Genomic DNA, 21,491 nt, shown 5'->3' with positions numbered 1-21,491 from the left:
AGATGAAGCCTGGCTTGTAAGATAACGCAGATGAAGCCTAGCTTGTAAGATAACGCAGATGAAGCCTGGCTTGTAAGATAACGCAGATGAAGCCTAGCTTGTAAGATAACGCAGATGAAGCCTGGCTTGTAAGATAACGCAGATGAAGCCTGGCTTGTAAGATAACGCAGATGAAGCCTAGCTTGTAAGATAACACAATATTATACTCACGGGAAAGCGCTAAATTAGAAGGGGCCATACACATCTTGGAGGTACTGGAAGGTAATCAGTTTCGATCCTAGAAGGCAAACAGCAGCTCTATGTCATGGGATCAAGAACCCTCCTGACAAGTGTATGTAGGAGGTGGCCAGGAGTCCTCCAAACAAAGCTGCCAAGCGAGTGATGCTGCAAATACATCGGCATTTATTATAAAGGTAATATAATGACTGTCGTTCATACTACGAGATTTTACAAAGTATTTGTAATTCATTGTTTTTGAGGGTTCATTATTTTCAATGACGTTGAAATATGAATTAAAAATATTTGGTGTTTTTGTACGAGAGTTTGGACAAAATTCGGCAGCGTGGGTAAGACTTCAATGCATAGGAGATAATGAGTTCAGTAGTGTTTGGCCCAGTGAGGGATGCACCGGAGCTCTGTGCTGGGTAACATTACTTTTTTCTAAGTGAAATCCGTGTTTGGATATCACAAGTATTTCATTAAGGCAAGGACGTCACCAGAGATAAAGGTAAGTCTGAGGAGAGAGATAGGAGCAGTCCACACGGTGTCGATAACCCGGACAACCAATAAAGAAATTTATTGGCCTCTTTCTGTAGATGTGGCCTCTAGGCACAGCAGGTCACACGTCTCAAAATAACGCCCCGGATGGGTCAGGGATTTTGTGTATCTGGGCATCTGAGGGTCACCTGTGATCCTCTATAATGACTACCTGGAGAAAGTTCCTACCCACCGGCTTTCAAGAGAGCAGCAGTGTAAAAAAAATATTTGTTAAAAAAAGAAAATGTAGTGGTTTTTCGCTTGGAAATACCAGAGTAGCTTCGATCAACGAGCAAAACTTTTGTTAAGCGAATTAAAAGAAGTTAAACTGGTAATTGGAAGAAGCTTTTAAATAAACATTCAACCAAGGTAAGAAAATCTCTCCCTCTCCTTTCTCAAAAAAGAAATCCCCTCAAGAGAGATTCATTGACGCTGGTGAAGGGCTCTTGATCTTTGGAATCGGATGTGTGCTCCAGTTCCCCAAATTAAGCCTGGATACCTTCCATCCCCCCTCCCAGGCGCTGTATAATCCTACGGGTTTAGCGCTTCCCTATGATAATGATAATAATAATCAGCAAAGAAATTTTATGGCTTAGAAATTTCGAATACAAAGTATCAGAAAAAAAATATTGACTACACGCATGTCAAAATGTACTTTGAATATGTTGTGGAGTTCTGGTTCCAAAATTACATATAATACGAAATGCACTCGTACTGTTACTAAGATATAAACCACATGAAGACTCAGACCACTTAATATGTTAATAAAAAAGAAGACTGGTATTTAAGAGATGTATGATATTCCTTAAGCCTAGCTAGTATCAAATACATCTGGCTTAGGAAGCGACGTCTAGGATATGTCATACTAACCTTTCCTCTCTTACTAACCTATAAGATAGTAAAGAAAAATAACAAGCGAGTTAAGTTTTTCACGAAGGTGGCGTGAAACTCCGAGGCAAGAGATGCCAGAGATCAGTGTTTATGTATATTTCGCATGCTCTCGCGAATTCCTTGCATATATATATATATATATATATATATATATCTATATATATATATATATATATATATAATATATATATATATTATATATATATATATGTATATATATATATATATATATATATGTATATATATATATGTATATATATATAATGTATATATATATGTATATATATATATATATATATATATTATATAATGTATATATATATATATATACATATATATATATATATATATATATATATATATATATATATATATATATATATATATATATATACACACATATATATATATTTATTTAATATATATATATATATATTTATATTTTTATATAATATATATATATATATATATATATATACATATATATATACATATATATATATATATATATATATATATATATATATATATATATATATATATATATATATACATATATATATATACATACATATATATATATATATATATATATATATATATATATATATATATATATATATATATATATATATATATATATATATATATATTAGGAGCAAGGGGCTAGTAACCTCTTCTCCTGTATATATTACTAAATGTAAAAGGAGAAACTTTTGTTTTTCCTTTTGGGCCACCCCGCCTCGGTGGGATACGGCCGGTGTGTTGAAAGAAAGATATATATATTAGTGTCAGAACATTGAAAAAGCTTGCTTACTGAAGTTGTCATTGCAACAAATCCAATCCAATTATACAGTGTAGGTTTCTCCCTCTACCAGAATCTTGTAATACAAGAACATTATCGTCTCATTAGTGCTTGCTACTTTTCTTATAATACTGAAATTATCATTTATAGCCGCAATTTAGAATAAACTTTCAAGTACCGTCTATAAAACGCGCACCCGAGATAGTTTTGAAGTTATTAGACACGTGCTGAAAGTGTTGGTCGTGAGTAGGACCTGCCTGGGCCAGTGGTCCTTCTGCAGTGCTCTTTTTGTTCTTATATTCTATCCTGTTCTCAGCAACTTGCCACTTATACACCTGAATCCAGTCTGTAAACCAGAGGTTATACCGTATAACTTTCAGCTACGTATTCTATAAAACTTACGTTGGATTAATGAAAAAGTGGCACTGTAACGAAGCGATTGTCAGCGTTTGCTGCATTAGTGTACACATTGTGCATGGTCACTTCTCGTTACTTGTCGCCTTTCTGTGTACACGAGTGTATACACTGTACATAGTAGCTTCTTTTAACCTGTACACGAGTGTACAAATTGCACATAGATGTTTTTCAACGTGTACACATCATGTACATGTTCCCTATTCTATGTCTGTAAATAAAGCAAATATTAAACAGTTAAAATCTCTGTCCAGTACTGAAGCATACGAATACATACAGTATCATAAAAACATTCATAAAACTAAAATAACATACAAAAACAATAGAAAAAGTATACTTTGTGAAGGAGGGTTAGTGTTTGTGATTAAACTCCCAAATTTAGTGTCACAGTGAAGTTACATTAGTCAACTGGTGTTGGAAGTGACAGACAGACACCTTACAGTGCCAGTGAACCTGATCACAGTGCCAGTGAACCTGATCACAGTACCAGTGAACCTGATCACAGTGCCAGTGAACTTGATCACAGTGCCAGTGACCCTAATCACAGTTCCAGTGACCCTGATCATAGTGCTAGAGATCCTAATTACAGTGCCAATGATCCTGATCATAGTGCCAGTGACCTCTAACTACATTGCCAAGGTGAACCTTCAGTGTCATAAGGATTCTTGAAAGCCTGATATATGATACTTGTAAGTTGGTAGGACATGAGATGTGATCCTTGTAAGTTGGTAGGACCTGAGATGTGATCCTTGTAAGTTGGTAGAAACTGAGATGTGATCCTTGTAAGTTGGTAGGACCTGAGATGTGATCCTTGTAAGTTGGTAGGACCTGAGATGTGATCCTTGTAAGTTGGTAGGACATGAGATGTGATCTTTGTAAATAGATAGGACATGAGATGTGATCTTTGTAAATAGATAGGACCTGATGTTAGGTCCTTGTAACTCGTAGGACGTGGAATGAGGTCCTTGTAACACGTAAGACCTAGAATGAGGTCCTTGTAACACGCAGGACTTGGGATGAGGTCCTTGTAACACGCAAGACCTGGGATGAGGTCCTTGTAACACGCAAGACCTGGTATGAGGTCCTTGTAACACGTATGATCTGAAATGGCCATTGTAACTCGCAGGACCTGGAATGAGGTCCTTGTCACACGCAGGATCCGGGATGAGGTCCTTGTAATACGAGGGATCTAGGATAAGGTCCTTGTTACACGTAGGACGTGGGATGAGGTCCTTATAACGCGTAGGAATGGTGGTGTATACATATATATGGGCAGTGGGCACATACTGTTTGGAAGTACGTATATCAATGGTCGTCCTATATACTCCGGCTAGTTGGTATGATTCTCCCGGTGAGTGACCAGAGTAAAGCAGTGGAACTTTGCATTGTGTGCACCTCTGTATTACTTCGTGTCTGTATTTTTTTGTATTTCTCTATATTGCTCTGTGCACTCCTCTTGCTTTATGTACACTTCTGTATCGCTTTGTGTACACCTGTCTATTGCTTTGTGTACACCTGTGAATTGTTTTACGTACACCTGTGAATAGCTTTGTGTATACCTGTGTATTGTTTTGTGTACACCTGTGCATTGCTTTGTGTACACCTGTGCATTGCTTTGTGTACACCTGTGCATTGCTTTGTGTACATCTATGCATTGCTTTGTGTACACCTGTGTATTGCTTTGTGTACACCTGTATATTGCTTTGTGTGCACCTGTGTAATGCTTTGTGCACACCTGCGTATTGCTTTGTGAACGTATGTGCACTGCTTTGTGTACTACACAGTCAAGGTGTAATATTTAGTTTGTTTCAGATTTGTAATGTATGTGGTTTGGAATAATATGTTTGGAATCCTTGAATGTTCTTATGTTTGGAATCCTTGAATGTTCTTATGTTTGGAATTCTTGAATGTTTTTATGTTTGGAATTCTTGAATGTTCTTATGTTTGGAATCCTTGAATGTTTTTGTTTGGAATCCTTGAATGTTCTTATGTTTGGAATTCTTGAATGTTTTTATGTTTGGAATTCTTGAATGTTCTTATGTTTGGAATTCTTGAATGTTCTTATGTTTGGAATCCTTGAATATTCTTATGTTTGGAATCCTTGAATGTTCTTATGTTTGGAATTCTTGAATGTTTTTATGTTTGGAATTCTTGAATGTTCTTATGTTTGGAATCTTTGAATGTTTTTATGTTTGGAATCCTTGAATGTTCTTATGTTTGGAATCCTTGAATGTTTTTATGTTTGGAATTCTTGAATGTTCTTATGTTTGGAATTCTTGAATGTTCTTATGTTTGGAATCCTAGGATGTTCTTTAGTAAGTTTTGAATCCTAAAATGTTTCTTACTATATCGGACAAATGTGTGTTTGTGGAAAAGTATTTCTTTTGGCTCAAAGTCTGAAGGAAGAATTGATGTCAATACCGTGGCTCGAACAATTCACAACTCACAATACCGTAGCTGGAACAATTTACAACCCAAAATGCCCTGGCTGGAATAATTCACAATACCATGGCTTGAACAGTTTCCAACTCGTGCCACCGTAGCTGGCACAATTCATAATCAACCCATAGCACAATATTGTGGCTTGAGCAATTCACAACAACCTACAACACCGTGGTTGGACAATTCACAACTAATCCAGTGTCGTAGGTGCAACAATTCACGGCAAACCTGCAACACCGTGGTTGGAACGGTTCACAATCCCCAATATCGTGGCTGCAACAATTAACCCGCAATTTGTAGAGTAAACTGAATTCTGTTTATATCCATCAACAACTAGGTAACAGGGATATCACTCAGCAGGTGTTAAAAGACTTACCATGAATCTCTCCTCGCCCAGGGTTTGACCCAGATACCTTCAGTTGTGAACCGAGAGCGATACCGCTTAGCTGTGCATTTAATGAGCATAAGAATGGAGGAGCACTGCAGCAGGCCTACTGGCCCGTGCCTTTGTATCTTATAATATACTGATGGGTCTATGAAAGATGAGGTGAATCATAGAATTGATGAGGGGAAAAGAGTGAGTGGTGCACTTAGGAGTCTGTGGAGACAAAGAACTTTGTCCTTGGAGGCAAAGAGGGGAATGTATGAGAGTATAGTTTTACCAACGCTCTTATATGGGTGTGAAGCATGGGTGATGAATGTTGTAGCGAGGAGAAGGCTGGAGGCAGTGGAGATGTCATGTCTGAGGGCAATGTGTGGTGTGAATATAATGCAGAGAATTCATAGTTTGGAAGTTAGGAGGAGGTGCGGGATTACCAAAACTGTTGTCCAGAGGGCTGAGGAAGGGTTGTTGAGGTGGTTCGGACATGTAGAGAGAATGGAGCGAAACAGAATGACTTCAAGAGTGTATCAGTCTTTAGTGGAAGGAAGGCGGGGTAGGGGTCGGCCTAGGAAAGGTTGGAGAAAGGGGGTAAAGGAGGTTTTGTGTGCGAGGGGCTTGGACTTCCAGCAGGCATGCGTGAGCGTGTTTGATAGGAGTGAATGGAGACAAATGGTTTTTAATACTTGACGTGCTGTTGGAGTGTGAGCAAAGTAACATTTATGAAGGGGTTCAGGGAAACCGGCAGGCTGGACTTGAGTCCTGGAGATGGGAAGTACAGTGCCTGCACTCTGAAGGAGGGGTGTTAATGTTGCAGTTTAAAAACTGTAGTGTAAAGCACCCTTCTGGCAAGACAGTGATGGAGTGAATGATGGTGAAAGCTTTTCTTTTTCGGGCCACCCTGCCTTGGTGGGAATCGGCCAGTGTGATAATAAAAATAAAATAAAAAATATACTGTAGTGATAGTTTTTTACTCTAGGCCCCTTGTGGCAATTTTCATATTTTCCAACATAAATCAGGTGATTGCAGCTTGTGGCTGGCATTCTTAAAGGAACCTATATGAAACTGGCTGAGAAAAACACCTTGTCCTTATAAGATCAACGTTAAGTTATTTATACGACTTACTGAACTTTAAAGAAATCAATCATTAAAAAAGCTAGCATTAAAAAGTCAGTCATTTAAAAATAATTAATTAAAAATCAATCATTAAAAAATCAGTCACTGGGAGCAAGGTTGGTTTTCCCACGTTCTTGCCCTAAAAAAAAGTTAATCCGGCTGCTGTTATATACACACACATTCCCCGTTTCTGCTAGTTTAATTTAGGTTAAATTAACCTAGATTACCCTAATCCACCATGTGGTTAGGGTTGTATAAGTGCTTGAAGGATTTTTGCTCTCTAATAGCGGCGGTTTTTGTAAAATTGTTATATTTTATCAGGAGAAAATGACGGTATTATGACTCTTAATTCTTGAAGTAAATTATCTCAGAATTGTTACGCTAGGTTTTAAGATTTATTATTGTTAATAAGGTGTGAAGATCCCTGGCGGGTGTTTTGGTAACTATGAGATGTGAAACCACCTCTTTTCCCTTCCCCTCTAAATCTCTCAACCCCTCTCTCCTTCCGCACCTCTTCCCTCCCTCTCCCCGCCCACGGCCCTTTTTCCATCTCTTCCCTCCCTCCTTCCTCCACCTCTCCCCTCCCTTCTTCCTCCACCTCTCCCCTCCCTTCTTCTCCCACTTCTCCCCTCCCTCACTCCTCCCCCGCCCTCTCCTCGCCCTCACTCTTTGCTACACCTCTCCCGTCCCTCCTTTCCCCCCGCTTCTCTCGTTCCTTCCCCAACCTCTACCTCCTTCCCCTACCTCCACCTCTCCCATCCCTCGCTCCTTCCTTCACCTCTCCCTCCTCTTCAGGTAAGTCAACTCTGTTAATGTCAGTTTTCACTCCAGTCTGTCTGTCTGTGTCTCTCAGTCTGTCTCTGTCTCTCTCTCTCTCTCTCTCAAGCTGGCGGCAGTGCTGCCATCTGGGAGGGTCAGTGTCACTGACTTTCTCTGTTAGCTTTCTGTGTCAGCTAAGGTCATAGCGCTGTAGCTTTCTCTGGGAGGAGCCATGGTGGTCTAGCTGTTGCCTGGGTAAGTTAGCAGTATAGCTTGTCTATGAAGCACTCTGCTAGTGATTTTTTAATAATTGTCGATTATTATTATTACTATTACTGCAATCGTCTTGAACATTATTATCATATTCATTATCAACATAATTATCACTATTATTTATCATGGTTATAATCACTATTTGTAACCATTTTCTTCATCACCAACATTGCCATTTTCATGAACACTATCATTATCATCATATTCATCGAGATAATTTTTTTTAGATTTACTTTGGTTAATGTTCTCACTATCATTTTGTTATACGTCTGTACAAGCGCATTTAGTTGTTGTTTCTCATTTATTTGTCGGGGGGGGGGATCAGGTGATGTGGGTCATGATCACATGACCCGTTCAGTGGGTTATATTAAAGATATCATAATTACCCAAGTCGCAGCCTATACATGTGTGTGCTAGACTCAAGGTGACGCTGGCACAGCACTAGGCTCCCTCTATATCTATATCTACTGAGTATACACATGTATACTCAGTAGATCTACACACACACACACATCTGACGACACTGGAGGACAGGAGGGTTAGGGGAGACATGATAGCGACATACAAAATACTGCGTGGAATAGACAAGGTGAACAGACAAGCTGTTCCAGAGAGGGGACACAGAAACGAGGGGTCACCCTTGGAAGTTGAAGACTCAGATGAGTAACAGGGATGTTAGGAAGTATTTCCTTAGTCACAGAGTGGTCAGGAAGTGGAACAGTCTGGCGAGTGATGTAGTGGAGGCAGGAACCATACATAGCTTTAAGACGAGGCATGATAAAGCTCAGGGAGCAGGGAGAGAGAGGACCTAGTAGCGGTCAGTGAAGAAGCGGGCCAGGAGCTGAGTCGACCCCTGCAACCACAATTAGGTGAGTACACACACACAGATATATATATATATATATATATATATATATATATATATATATATATATATATATGTATATATATATATATATAATATATATATATATATATATATATATATATATATATATATATATATATATTATATATATTATATTATATATATATATATTATATATATTATATTATATATATATATATATATATATATATATATATATATATATATATATATATATATATATATATATATATATATATATATATATATATACACACATTCATGTGTGTGGAATAGGTTATCATGGTAGTTATATCGTTGGAATGGGTATCAATATTCTTAGCTCATTTACTCCTGGGAAGAAACGAGATAGTCCTGTGAAATGAGATACATAAGCAGTTATTCATTCATATTAGCTGCCAAGTTTGGCAGCTAATATGAATGAATAACTTATCTCATAAATGCAGGTTGGTAGAATAACTCCAGTTAGAAGTCGAATAATAATATATGTGGTTAGAGCTCCAGACACAGATTCAAAAATATAAGTTAAGCCATCCGATCAACTGGGTGAGGTGGGAAGAAGTCACACCATCCCGGCTGATGGACTTCGACCCGCAAAAACTAAATATGCATTATAAAGAAATTAGTTGTAGTTATATAATCCTAAATGCCGTAGTTAATTACGTTAATTTTACGAAGATACAGCCATAAAAATAATGAAATATATAAATTTGATAACTAGCACATACTATACATGTATTCACGATCTTTCATACAGTTGTACCCTTTAAAGTAACTCGTGGAATGTATGCATAAAAAATGATTCAGTTCACAAGCCTATAATCCAGTCAAGAAGTTAATACACTGTTATGAAAAGAAGACATTGTGCAGTGTTAAAATGGAAAGATACTGTGTACTTTGTCAAACGGAAAGACACTGTGTATTGTGTTAAGAAGGAAAGATCTTGTACACTGTTATGAAAGGAAGACAATGTTAAGAAAAAATGACATTGCACAGTGTTTAAAGGGGAAGAAGGCACCGTACAGCGCCTTAAGGGAAGAAAGCACTGTACACAGTAGATAAAGACGTGCACAGTTCAAGACATTTACTGAGGAAACATTTCGATACGAGTCGCTTCTTCTGTCCTGTGTTACGTGGGGAAGAACATACTATACACCATGAAACGAAAGATTCAAACGAGTCAGAAATAAAAATTCCTTCGTAGAGTAGTTCCTTCCAGGCGGGGTGCAGTGACGCTAGCGTTGCCCTCACCTTCCTTGGATTAAGCAGATTACTTCTCCCATATCTCCAGCCTCTGTATAACCTCATAGGTGAGGGACAAGCGCTAGGGTTCAACCTCCGCAGACGTTGCTAGGTGATTATATATACTTCATATGCAAGGGAGGATAACACAAGCACTCCAGACGTCACTAAGACGCATGGAAGGCCGTCACAACAACAATATTGTGGTTGCGGGACTTCTTGCTTTCTCATGTTACAGAATTTTCACCCGAAGTGTCAAGTCATTTCGCAAATGGCTTGAGAGAGAGAGAGAGAGAGAGAGAGAGAGAGAGAGATAGATAGAGAGAGAGAGAGAGAGAAGGAAGATAAAAACACGAAGGAGGAAGATAAAAACACGAAGGAAGGAAGGAAGATAAAAACACGAAGGAAGGAAGATAAAAACACGAAGGAAGGAAGATAAAAACACGAAGGAAGGAAGATAAAAACACGAAGGCACAATCTTTGCTAATATTGTATTCAATAATTTTCTACGCTGTGAGATTTGTTTGAAAAAGCCTATATTTGTGGTCACAGTGGAGCCCTCGCTAAGCTTCATAGTGTATATCGAAAGACACCTTGCTATATGTAATTTTATTAGGCTGGCATGGCACACTGGATAACGCACTGACCTGCTAGTTTTCGGACAGGCTTGCCATGAGTTCGAACCCCAATGAGCTGTGTACTATCGTGTCATTACGAGTTCGCGAGTCATGTACTCGTTATTCTGTGTTGGCATGTACAGAGGGAGCAGCTGGCTGCCTGAGCGTTCCATGGTAGCCCACACACGGAGATGATCAGCACAATGTCGCCCAAATTGCTACAAGGCTTTTGTCCATCTAAGTGCATCTTGATACTTTTTTTTTTTTATCTTGCTTGCTCTCTCTTTTTCTTTCCTACCAACCACTGTTCTCTCTCTCACCTTGAATGCCATTAAGCACTAATGTGTATAGCGGTCAGGGAGCTGTCCAGCAGGGGTGGCCAACACATTGATTACGCTCTGACGGTAAATCTCACGATTATCAGTATACCTATGCTGATTTTTAGGTGGAAAAAAATAATAAAACTGTGAATTTGGAAATATTGGAAATAATAAAATTGTGAATTTGGAAATATTGGAAATAATAAAATTGGAAATCTAGAAATATTGGTTATTGTACATATGCGCTGTTTCTTATACTGCTTCAGAACCTTATAATTGACATATGTTAGGCCAGTCATTGAGTACGTAGCTCCAGCATGGAGCCCACACCTGTTCAAGCACATGCAGAAGCTCTAAAAGACTGAAAGATTTGCAAACACATTAATACCAGAATTGGGTTTGTTATAAGGAAAACGGTTGATGGCTCTGAACCTGACGACCTTGTAGAGAGGACAAGGAAACAACACGACGTACAAAATCATAAGAGGAACTGATAGCGCCGATAGAAATAGATTGTTTGAACTGAGAGGACCAGGATCAAGGGGGTACAAATGAGCCATAGGGATGTAAGAAAGTATTTCTTTAATCTCTGGCTGGTTGAACAGTGGAGTGCCTTGGATGAGGCAACAAACTCAGTACACTGACAAGCTCCAAGAGGCCAGAAATCATTGATGACGATTAAGGTAGTCAAGCAGGCGGGGTCAGGAGCTGAGCCTAGACCCCCGCAAACTACTCGGTGAGGCCACACAACCGGATGTATCGCCTTGGGAGTCACTATTAATATACCTCTGGCTTTCGCCTCATAAAAATAGCGCAGACGAGCTGAACATGACACAGAGATGCAGAGAAAGTTGTCACTCATTCAAGTGGCACTCAAGTTTGATTCATGTTATCAGATGAATATTACACGGAAAACTGTTAAATGTTTTGCATTCTGCCAGAGCTACTGCTCTTTTTTGTCTTACGAAAATGAGTGTAGTATATAGATACTGTATTCGGTTTCGTGAGTGTTGAGGTATTATTTAATTGTATTTGTTAAACCTCTAGGGTAGGATAACATCTCTTAGTCAATAAATGAGCTGAGGTAGGATAATAGAGCTTAGCCTGTAAATAAATGTAGGATAACATCTGTAGCCTGTAACTAACTGCGTGAAAGATGTCAGTTGGAACATCTTTGTTTTGCTGGTTTTAGGTTAATGTTACCCGATTTTAATAAAATCTACAAGCAGATTCATTTGTATTTATAACTAATCCACAAATATAAAATGTAAGTTACTTTTCCCGGTCCATGCTGGACCCATGGTGACTTATGAAGGTCTAAGACGGACCGAAATGTTCTGTCGTGGCTTAGTTGTGAATTGTTCGAGCAGTGGCAGTGTGACTTTTTTTTTTTTGTCATTCTGCTTTGAAATGTAGGCATTTACTGGGCTGTAATTTTCATAATATTTTTTGATAGTAGGCTAGTGACAGGCTTGCTGTTGGTCGAAAGTTTTTGACATTTGAGGTGTCACCATTTTTTATTTTTTAAATTTTAGCATTTTACTCCTTTTGACAATCTCCATCTCTCCTTGAATCGATTTTATGTTGAACTGGTATATGCATAGGTTTTAACGCCAATAAATAATGCCTGTTATTTTTACTTTCAACACACAAAAAATAAAAGTTAATCTAGCAATAGGCTGGTCAACCCTTCTCGTAGCATTTCTTGTCGTCTAGGAAAGTGAAAAGAACTTTAAGGCATTAATGTCGTTGTGTGCTGAAGGTTAACATGGATGTGCACCTCGGGTGATGTACATCTGTCACACAGACGTCACTTGTGTGCTCCAGAGAGTGAAATCATGTTTGCAAGAGTGTGGAGGTAACGGTAGAGTTTGCACGCCTGACGCCACCATCACTGCCCCGTCATGGGCCAAACGTTACATACATTTTCTCTTCTCGTTTTCATTAGTACTTTCGGTAAGTTCCCAAGTTTTCACTATTTTTTTACGGTATTTTATGCTTAATTCGGCATATAGTAATAGTTTATATAAGTTTTAATGACTGGGAAAGTTTGGTTAAGTAACTGTATGGAGGCAGTTAATTAAAATGATGGCGTACCAGTCATCAGTATTCACACTTGAGGTCACCAGTACCCCAGACATGTGAGGTCACCAGTTCACCTGACAACCGAGGTCACCAGTACCTCTTACATGCGAGGTCACCAGTAACCCTGATACGTGAGGTCACCAGCATCCCTTTTATGCGAGGTCACCAGTAATCCTGACGTGAAGTCACCAGTACCCCTGACACGTGAGGTCACCAATACTCTTGACATATAATGTCACCATTATCCCTGACGTGAGGTCACCAGTACTGACATGTGAGGGCACCAGTACCCCTGACGTGAGGTTACGAGTACTCCAGACATGTGAGGTCACCAGTACCCTTGAAACAAGTTGAAGAATTAGGCATATGTGCAGATACCGAGTATCTTTATTAAGCAGACGTTTCGCCAACCAGTGGCTTCAGTACAATACAGGGACAAGACTGAGGGACTGATTACCTCATCTTTAGCCTCATCAATCTTCCGTTTTTGTCCCTGTATTGTATTGATAAAGCCACTTGGTTGGCGAAACGTCTACCTAATAAAGATACCCAGTTATTGCTCAAGTGTAAAATTATTCGATTTGTCGGTATTATATAACACTAATGCTACGATACCCGTGAAACAATGTGTTACTCTCATAGTATACCTGGAGAAGGTTTCGGGGGTTAACGCCTCCGCGGACCGGTATGTGACCAGGCCTTATGTCTAGTTGTTTTGTCTCTTAAGAGGAGGTGGGGGGGGTCCTTAATGCTAGGCCACTGCTTCGGATGAAACATGGACCCCCCTCTCACTCATCCTAATCCACAGGCGGGTTTAATGCTTCCCAATGAATATAATAATAATAATAATAAATGTAGACAGTTGTGCAATACTTGGGTATCTTTACTTTTGAAAAGTTTCGTCATCCAGTATCTTCATTTCAGTACAGTTTTAGAAGAATCGTGGAAAATGAGCTAGGCTGCTAGAGTAATCAGTCCCTCAGCCGGAGATGATGGTTTTCGAAACCATTTATATAATAATAATAATAATCTGGTTGTTTATAAGTCAACATATGGTAAGCAACATAAAGTACAAATACGCGTATTTACACGAGCAGGGTTTGCGGTGTAAGAATTGCATAAAATTATACGTTGTTTGCTTATATGAATGAGAAGTGGGGTGGGAATTTTACGGTTAGGATTGTTGATGTTAAGAATGTTAATGTTTGGAATGTGTAGCTATGTTGGGTTGATTGTTAGTTTTAAAGCGAAAGGTCCCGGGTTTGAATCTTGGGCGAGGCGCGAGATGTATGAGGAAGACTCGTAAGTTGCCAATGTCTTTCCAGCAGTAAATGGGTACAAAAGGGGTTAGTCGAGTGTTTTGCTTCACATCCTGGTGGAGGACCTAACGATCCCAACGGAAGTAAGCCACACTGTATGGCTTTCTTGGGTTATTAGCCATCCGGGGTTACTAAACCGAATAAAACCTTCATCATCGCCGTCATGTACTTCTTGTTCGTTTCTTCTTCATCATAGTGTTAATATTTACAAACTTCTTGGAGAAGTTATACAGTTTTGTCAATCTACAAAAATTAACTTGGGGGTAATAAGCCAGTGTTACTTCTAGTGCTACTATGTACAGATTTAGACTTTTACAGAAGTTACAATAACGGTTTATTTATTAATAATTTTAAACCCCTCAAGGAAGGTTCCTTGATGTTGGTGAGGGGCTCTTAATTTAGGGAATTGGATCTGTGCTCCAGTTCCCCGAATTAAGCCTGAATGCCTTCCACATCATCCCCTAGGCGCTGTATAATCCTCCGGGTTTAGCGCTTCCCCCTTGATTATAATAATAATAATAATATTAATAATTTTAAAAAGTACATACATATATAAAACATGCTTATCTAAATATAGCTCAGATAGTTGCTTTTTAGTAGATTAAATTAAAAAAAAGGAGTTCACAGTGAAATGGGTAGAACAAACCCTTGATAATGGTCCAGGAGGAGGAGAGGAAGACTATGAGGAAGAAGTCTTTATTCCGATTATTAACCTCAGAGGGTTAAAAACTCAGGATAAGGTGCGACCCGCAACATGGGCAGTAGGTGTTAGGAAACTTAACTGCCTTTAGTCTCGACTCGGCCGGAGATCGAGTCCGGGCTGCTTCATTGGTTATCCAAATGGTTTACCATTAGGCAATAAGCTTAACGCAAGTATATTTTTCAAACAATTCAAAATTTTTAGAATGGTCTTGAGGGCACACACGTTATAGGCATAAAGGACACCAGAAGCAACATTATCAGCTAATACTTAGTTTCATATTTAATCATCTTTTCCCAAATTCCTACCTTTAATCCATCCCTATCTCTTCTCCACCAAAAAAAATGTAGCCTAATGATTTGTACTTTCTACTTAAGGAATTCACTGTCCTTGTTTACTCTACTTTGTGTCTTGCGATTGGCTGGCGGGCGACACCAGCCTACCAATTACAGCCCAGCTTCGTGTCCAGGCATCGCTAAGTCTTTCTATAATGATAATAGTTACCAGGTGTCTGAATGTAATCTCATTTTATCATAGATATAAACATTATTTTCACCGAAATGACGGTGGAATTATTTCATATTCATTATAAAGAAATTATTTACAAAATAATTACTTTGAAATTATTTGTAATTACAAATTAAGAATGAGGTGATTTATTACTATAATTGATTACAAAGTATTTTTTCCCGATTTCAACAGGTAGAACCTTTTCTTTACACACCAATTTTATAGACTGTTATCCTACCTCAGCTCATTACAAAGCCTAGTCATATCTAAGTTACACTACTACCCCCTGGAATATGACCCACAACAATTGACTATCACCCAGGTACCTACTTACTGCTAGGTAAATTGGGACAGCAGGTGTAAGAAAGCATACCTAACATTTCCACCCGTGCCGAGGATCAAACCCCGGACACTGTATGTAAGCTAAGTGAGCAGACGTTATATTCACTGATCAAAGAAACCTTATATTTAAAGAAGGTTGCCACCAAGCGAAACGTTTGTCTTAAAATACAGCTTTGCTCTGCACAGTGTCATCTTACCACACATGTACCTATTTAATACTATGGCTTTAAAAGAGCCGCCGGTTAGGTTAGGTAAGGTTTGTCAGGAAACAGGACAAGTGTTTCCTAACGCTGGTCTTAGTCATATGATGACCCACAGTTGAAGCCTTTGGCATCTGACCGAGGCCTTTCGCTGGCTTACCCCTTCACCCCTTTAAAAATTAAGGTTATACGTTTAACCACCATTGTTAATGGCTGCCGGTGTTAGGATATTGTGATGTCTGGCAGTACGGCGGACCAGCTGCGTCCCCGTTACAGGTGGGAGAAAGTGTCATACAGCGGCGGCGACGTATCCTTGAGTCCTTGATCCTGTAAGAGCCAGCTAAAAGGCCTGAGCTTGCCACCAACTGCAGCTCACAAGACTGCCATCCTCACGAGCCCCTTTGGGGCGGGGCAGATGGAGGACCAGAGGCCTGGCTTCTCCCTACGAGCCCTGTGAGGGCGGGGACTGTGGCTAGGCCTGGGGACAGTTGGTCCCAAAGATTAGGGGGTACTTGTATCTCCTCCCATGGGAGACATAGGTCTCGAGATACTCCCCAGACAGGGAGCCAAGGCCGGGTCACCACTATTGGAAAAGACCCGGACTGGAGAGTACCGGCGAATAAAAAAAAAAGGAGTCAGCTGTCAGTCCTTCCGGAACTACCATTGGAGGTGGACTTTCGACACAGAGGGCGAGACAGGAAAGAGGGAACAAGAGCTGGGGGACCCGAAGCCAGAGGTATGAGAGATAATATTATGAAAGAAAGATTATTTCATCCCTCCACAGAAACAACCCGTTCTAAAATTGGATCAGCTAGTTTCTCACAAATCGCTATTCGTTCATTTCTGCATTCTCGAAATGGCCCTGATCTTTTAATATTTGTTATTTCCAGTTAGGCTAGGCTTAGGTGGGTTAAGTATGGTTAAGTAACAACGAAAAAAAAGTGATACGTTTCTGAGCGCGGGGAGTATCGCGACATTTCGAGCTTACATCCTACGAACGGTAAAAAAAAAACAAAAAAAAAAGATTAATGAAATTTGAAGGAAGGGTTGTAGAAGGATGGATTCATCTAACATTCAACAGAGTATCCCACGACACACCTTCAATAAGCTCTGTCTTAAATACAGATAGAAAACTCAATTATGGCCTGTTAGTCAGCAATTTCACCAGACTATATACAAAAAAGAATACATTTACATTTGTAAACATGAAAGACTTGTTCCAAGGAACAGGCGCTTCACTCCCCTTCCTTGGATCAAGCCTGATTAGCTCAAATTCCCAAGGTGCTGTATGATTCTAACGGGTTTTGCGCTTCCCTATGAATATAATTAGAAAATAGCTTAACTACTCTCTTATATAAATACTAACATGAACTCGTATGTGTATATATATATATATATATATATATATATACATATATATATATATATATATATATATATATATATATATATATATATATATATATATATATATATATATATATATATATATATATATATATATATATATTAACAAGTCGGTCGTCTCCCACCGAGGCAGGGTGACCCAAAAAGAAAGAAAATTTCCAAAAAGAAAATACTTTCATCATTCAATACTTTCACCTCACTCACACATAATCAATGTTTTTGCAGAGGTGCTCAGAACACAACGGTTTAGAAGCATATACGTATATATACATATATACATGCATACATATACATATATATATATAAATATATATATATATATATATATATATATATATATATATATATATATATATATATATATATATATATATATTTTTTTTTTATTTTTTCTTTTTTTTTTTCAACAAGTCGGCCGTCTCCCACCGAGGCAGGGTGACCCAAAAAAGAAAGAAAATCCCCAAAAAGAAAATACTTTCATCATCATTCAACACTTTCACCACACTCGCACATTATCACTGTTTTTGCAGAGGTGCTCAGAATACAACAGTCTAGAAGCATACACATATAAAGATACACAACATATCCCTCCAAACTGCCAATATCCCAAACCCCTCCTTTAAAGTGCAGGCATTGTACTTCCCATTTCCAGGACTCAAGTCCGACTATATGTATATATATATATATATATATATATATATATATATATATATATATATATATATATATATATATATATATATATATATATATATATATTGGTGATTTTTGCTCACCGTGTGGCGGGCCAAAACGACATGGGTTCGAGTCCTCGGCTAGTCGTAGTGTTGTTATTGATTAAATACCACTCGTCCGTGGTTAAAATATTATATATATATATATATATATAGATATATATATATATATATATATAGATATATATATATATATATATATATATATATACATACGCACACACACACACACACAAACACACAAACACACACACACACACACACACACACACACACACACACACACACACACACACACACACACACACACACACACACACACACACACACACACACACATATCCTTTCTCACTCCTGCCATTTTTTTTAAATCTCTCATTCCATTTCACCTTTACTTCTCGTTTCCTCCCTTACTTCCCAAGTCTCCCTCTGTTACTTCCTCTCTCCCTTTCTCTTTCCCTCTCTCCCAGGATGTGGCCTAGTATCCGTCCCAGTTTCTCCTTCCTCCTATGATGTAACCTGGAATGCATTCCCTCCCAGGATGTAACCTTGTATCCCTCCCAGGATGTAACCTGGTATCCCTCCCAGGATGTAACCTGGTATCCCTCCCAGGATGTAACCTGGTATTCCTCCCAGGATGTAACCTGGTACCCCTCCCAGGATGTAACCAGGTATCCCTCCCAGGATGCAACCTGGTATCCCTCCCAGGATGTAACCAGGTATCCCTCCCAGGATGCAACTAGGTATCCCTCCAAGGATGTAACCAGGTATCCCTCCCACCCCCCTCCTAGGATGCGTTCTGGTATGCCAACCAAAAAAGGTCACACAATGCATTAACAGGAAAATGAAAGTCGGGCTGTTATTTCCGCCTAAGAAAATTATATTTGTACGCGGCCAGAGATAAGCGTCCGCTGGAGGTAGCTAAAGTTGAGTGATATATATATATATATATATATCTGTGTAGATACTGGGAGATGCACACCTCTCGGTATATAATATATATATATATATATATATATATATATATATATATATATATATATATATATATATATATATATTTTTTTTTTTTTTGTCAACAAGTCGGCCGTCTCCCACCGAGGCAGGGTGACCCAAAAAAAGAAAGAAAATCCCCAAAAAGAAAATACTTTCATCATCATTCAACACTTTCACCACACTCGCACATTATCACTTTTTGCAGAGGTGCTCAGAATACAACAGTCTAGAAGCATACACATATAAAGATACACAACATATCCCTCCACACTGCCAATATCCCAAACCCCTCCTTTAAAGTGCAGGCATTGTACTTCCCATTTCCAGGACTCAAGTCCGACTATATGAAAATAACCGGTTTCCCTGAATCCCTTCACTAAATATTACCCTGCTCACACTCCAACAGATCGTCAGGTCCCAAGTACCATTCGTCTCCATTCACTCCTATCTAACACGCTCACGCACGCTTGCTGGAAGTCCAAGCCCCTTGCCCACAAAACCTCCTTTACCCCCTCTCTCCAACCCTTTCGAGGACGACCCCTACCCCGCCTTCCTTCCCCTATAGATTTATATGCTTTCCATGTCATTCTACTTTGATCCATTCTCTCTAAATGACCAAACCACCTCAACAACCCCTCTTCTGCCCTCTGACTAATACTTTTATTAACTCCACACCTTCTCCTAATTTCCACACTCCGAATTTTCTGCATAATATTTACACCACACATTGCCCTTAAACAGGACATCTCCACTGCCTCCAACCGTCTCCTCGCTGCTGCATTTACCACCCAAGCTTCACACCCATATAAGAGTGTTGGTACTACTATACTTTCATGCATTCCCTTCTTTGCCTCCATAGATAACGTTTTTTGACTCCACATATACCTCAACGCACCACTCACCTTTTTTCCCTCATCAATTCTATGATTAACCTCATCCTTCATAAATCCATCCGCCGACACGTCAACTCCCAAGTATCTGAAAACATTCACTTCTTCCATACTCCTCCTCCCCAATTTGATATCCAATTTTTCTTTATCTAAATCATTTGACACCCTCATCACCTTACTCTTTTCTATGTTCACTTTCAACTTTCTACCTTTACACACATTCCCAAACTCATCCACTAACCTTTGCAATTTTTCTTTAGAATCTCCCATAAGCACAGTATCATCAGCAAAAAGTAACTGTGTCAATTCCCATTTTGAATTTGATTCCCCAAAATTTAATCCCACCCCTCTCCCGAACACCCTAGCATTTACTTCCTTTACAACCCCATCTATAAATATATTAAACAACCATGGTGACATTACACATCCCTGTCTAAGACCTACTTTTACCGGGAAGTAGTCTCCCTCTCTTCTACACACCCTAACCTGAGCCTCACTATCCTCATAAAAACTCTTTACAGCATTTAATAACTTACCACCTATTCCATATACTTGCAACATCTGCCGCATTGCTCCTCTATCCACTCTATCATATGCCTTTTCTAAATCCATAAATGCAATAAAAACTTCCCTACCTTTATCTAAATACTGTTCACATATATGCTTCAATGTAAACACTTGATCTACACATCCCCTACCCACTCTGAAACCTCCTTGCTCATCCGCAATCCTACATTCTGTCTTACCTCTAATTCTTTCAATTATAACCCTACCGTACACTTTTCCTGGTATACTCAGTAAGCTTATTCCTCTATAATTTTTACAGTCTCTTTTGTCCCCTTTCCCTTTATATAAAGGGACTATACATGCTCTCCGCCAATCCCTAGGTACCTTCCCCTCTTTAATACATTTATTAAACAAAAGTACCAACCACTCCAACACTATATCCCCCCCTGCTTTTAACATTTCTGTCATGATCCCATCAGTTCCAGCTGCTTTACCCCCTTTCATTTTACGTAATGCCTCACGTACCTCCCCCACACTTACATTCTGCTCTTCTTCACTCCTAAAAGATGGTATACCTCCCTGACCAGTGCATGAAATTACTGCTTCTGTTTCTTCCTTAACATTTAAAAGTTCCTCAAAATATTCTCGCCATCTACCCAATACCTCCATCTCCCCATCTACTAACTCCCCTACTCTGTTTTTAACTGACAAATCCATATTTTCCCTAGGCTTTCTTAACTTGTTTAACTCACTCCAAAATTTTTTCTTATTTTCATTAAAATTTCTTGACAGTGCCTCTCCCACTCTATCATCTGCTCTCCTTTTGCACTCTCTCACCACTCTCTTTACCTTTCTTTTACTCTCCATATACTCTGCTCTTCTTATAACACTTCTGCTT

The 21,491-nt window shown here is 38.9% G+C and overlaps 1 protein-coding gene across 2 annotated transcripts in view; it reads left to right on the top strand.

Moving 5' to 3' along the window:
- The first annotated feature begins 592 nt into the window (after nucleotides 1–592).
- Nucleotides 593–21,491, top strand: part of LOC128692693 (uncharacterized) — a 62,066-nt gene continuing 41,167 nt past the window's right edge. Inside the window, exon 1 of one of the 2 annotated variants that reach the window (XM_053781994.1) lies at nucleotides 593–644. In XM_053781994.1, coding sequence (XP_053637969.1) covers nucleotides 623–644 — 22 coding nt within the window. In that variant the 5' untranslated portion in view covers nucleotides 593–622. Of the gene's footprint in view, nucleotides 728–21,491 lie in introns of both variants that reach the window. The other variant, XM_053781995.2, reaches the window with a different exon arrangement.

Source organism: Cherax quadricarinatus, chromosome 30, assembly GCF_038502225.1.
Source record: "Cherax quadricarinatus isolate ZL_2023a chromosome 30, ASM3850222v1, whole genome shotgun sequence".
Classification (NCBI taxonomy): Eukaryota; Metazoa; Arthropoda; class Malacostraca; order Decapoda; family Parastacidae; genus Cherax; species Cherax quadricarinatus.
This window is presented reverse-complemented; position numbering and strand designations above follow the sequence as displayed.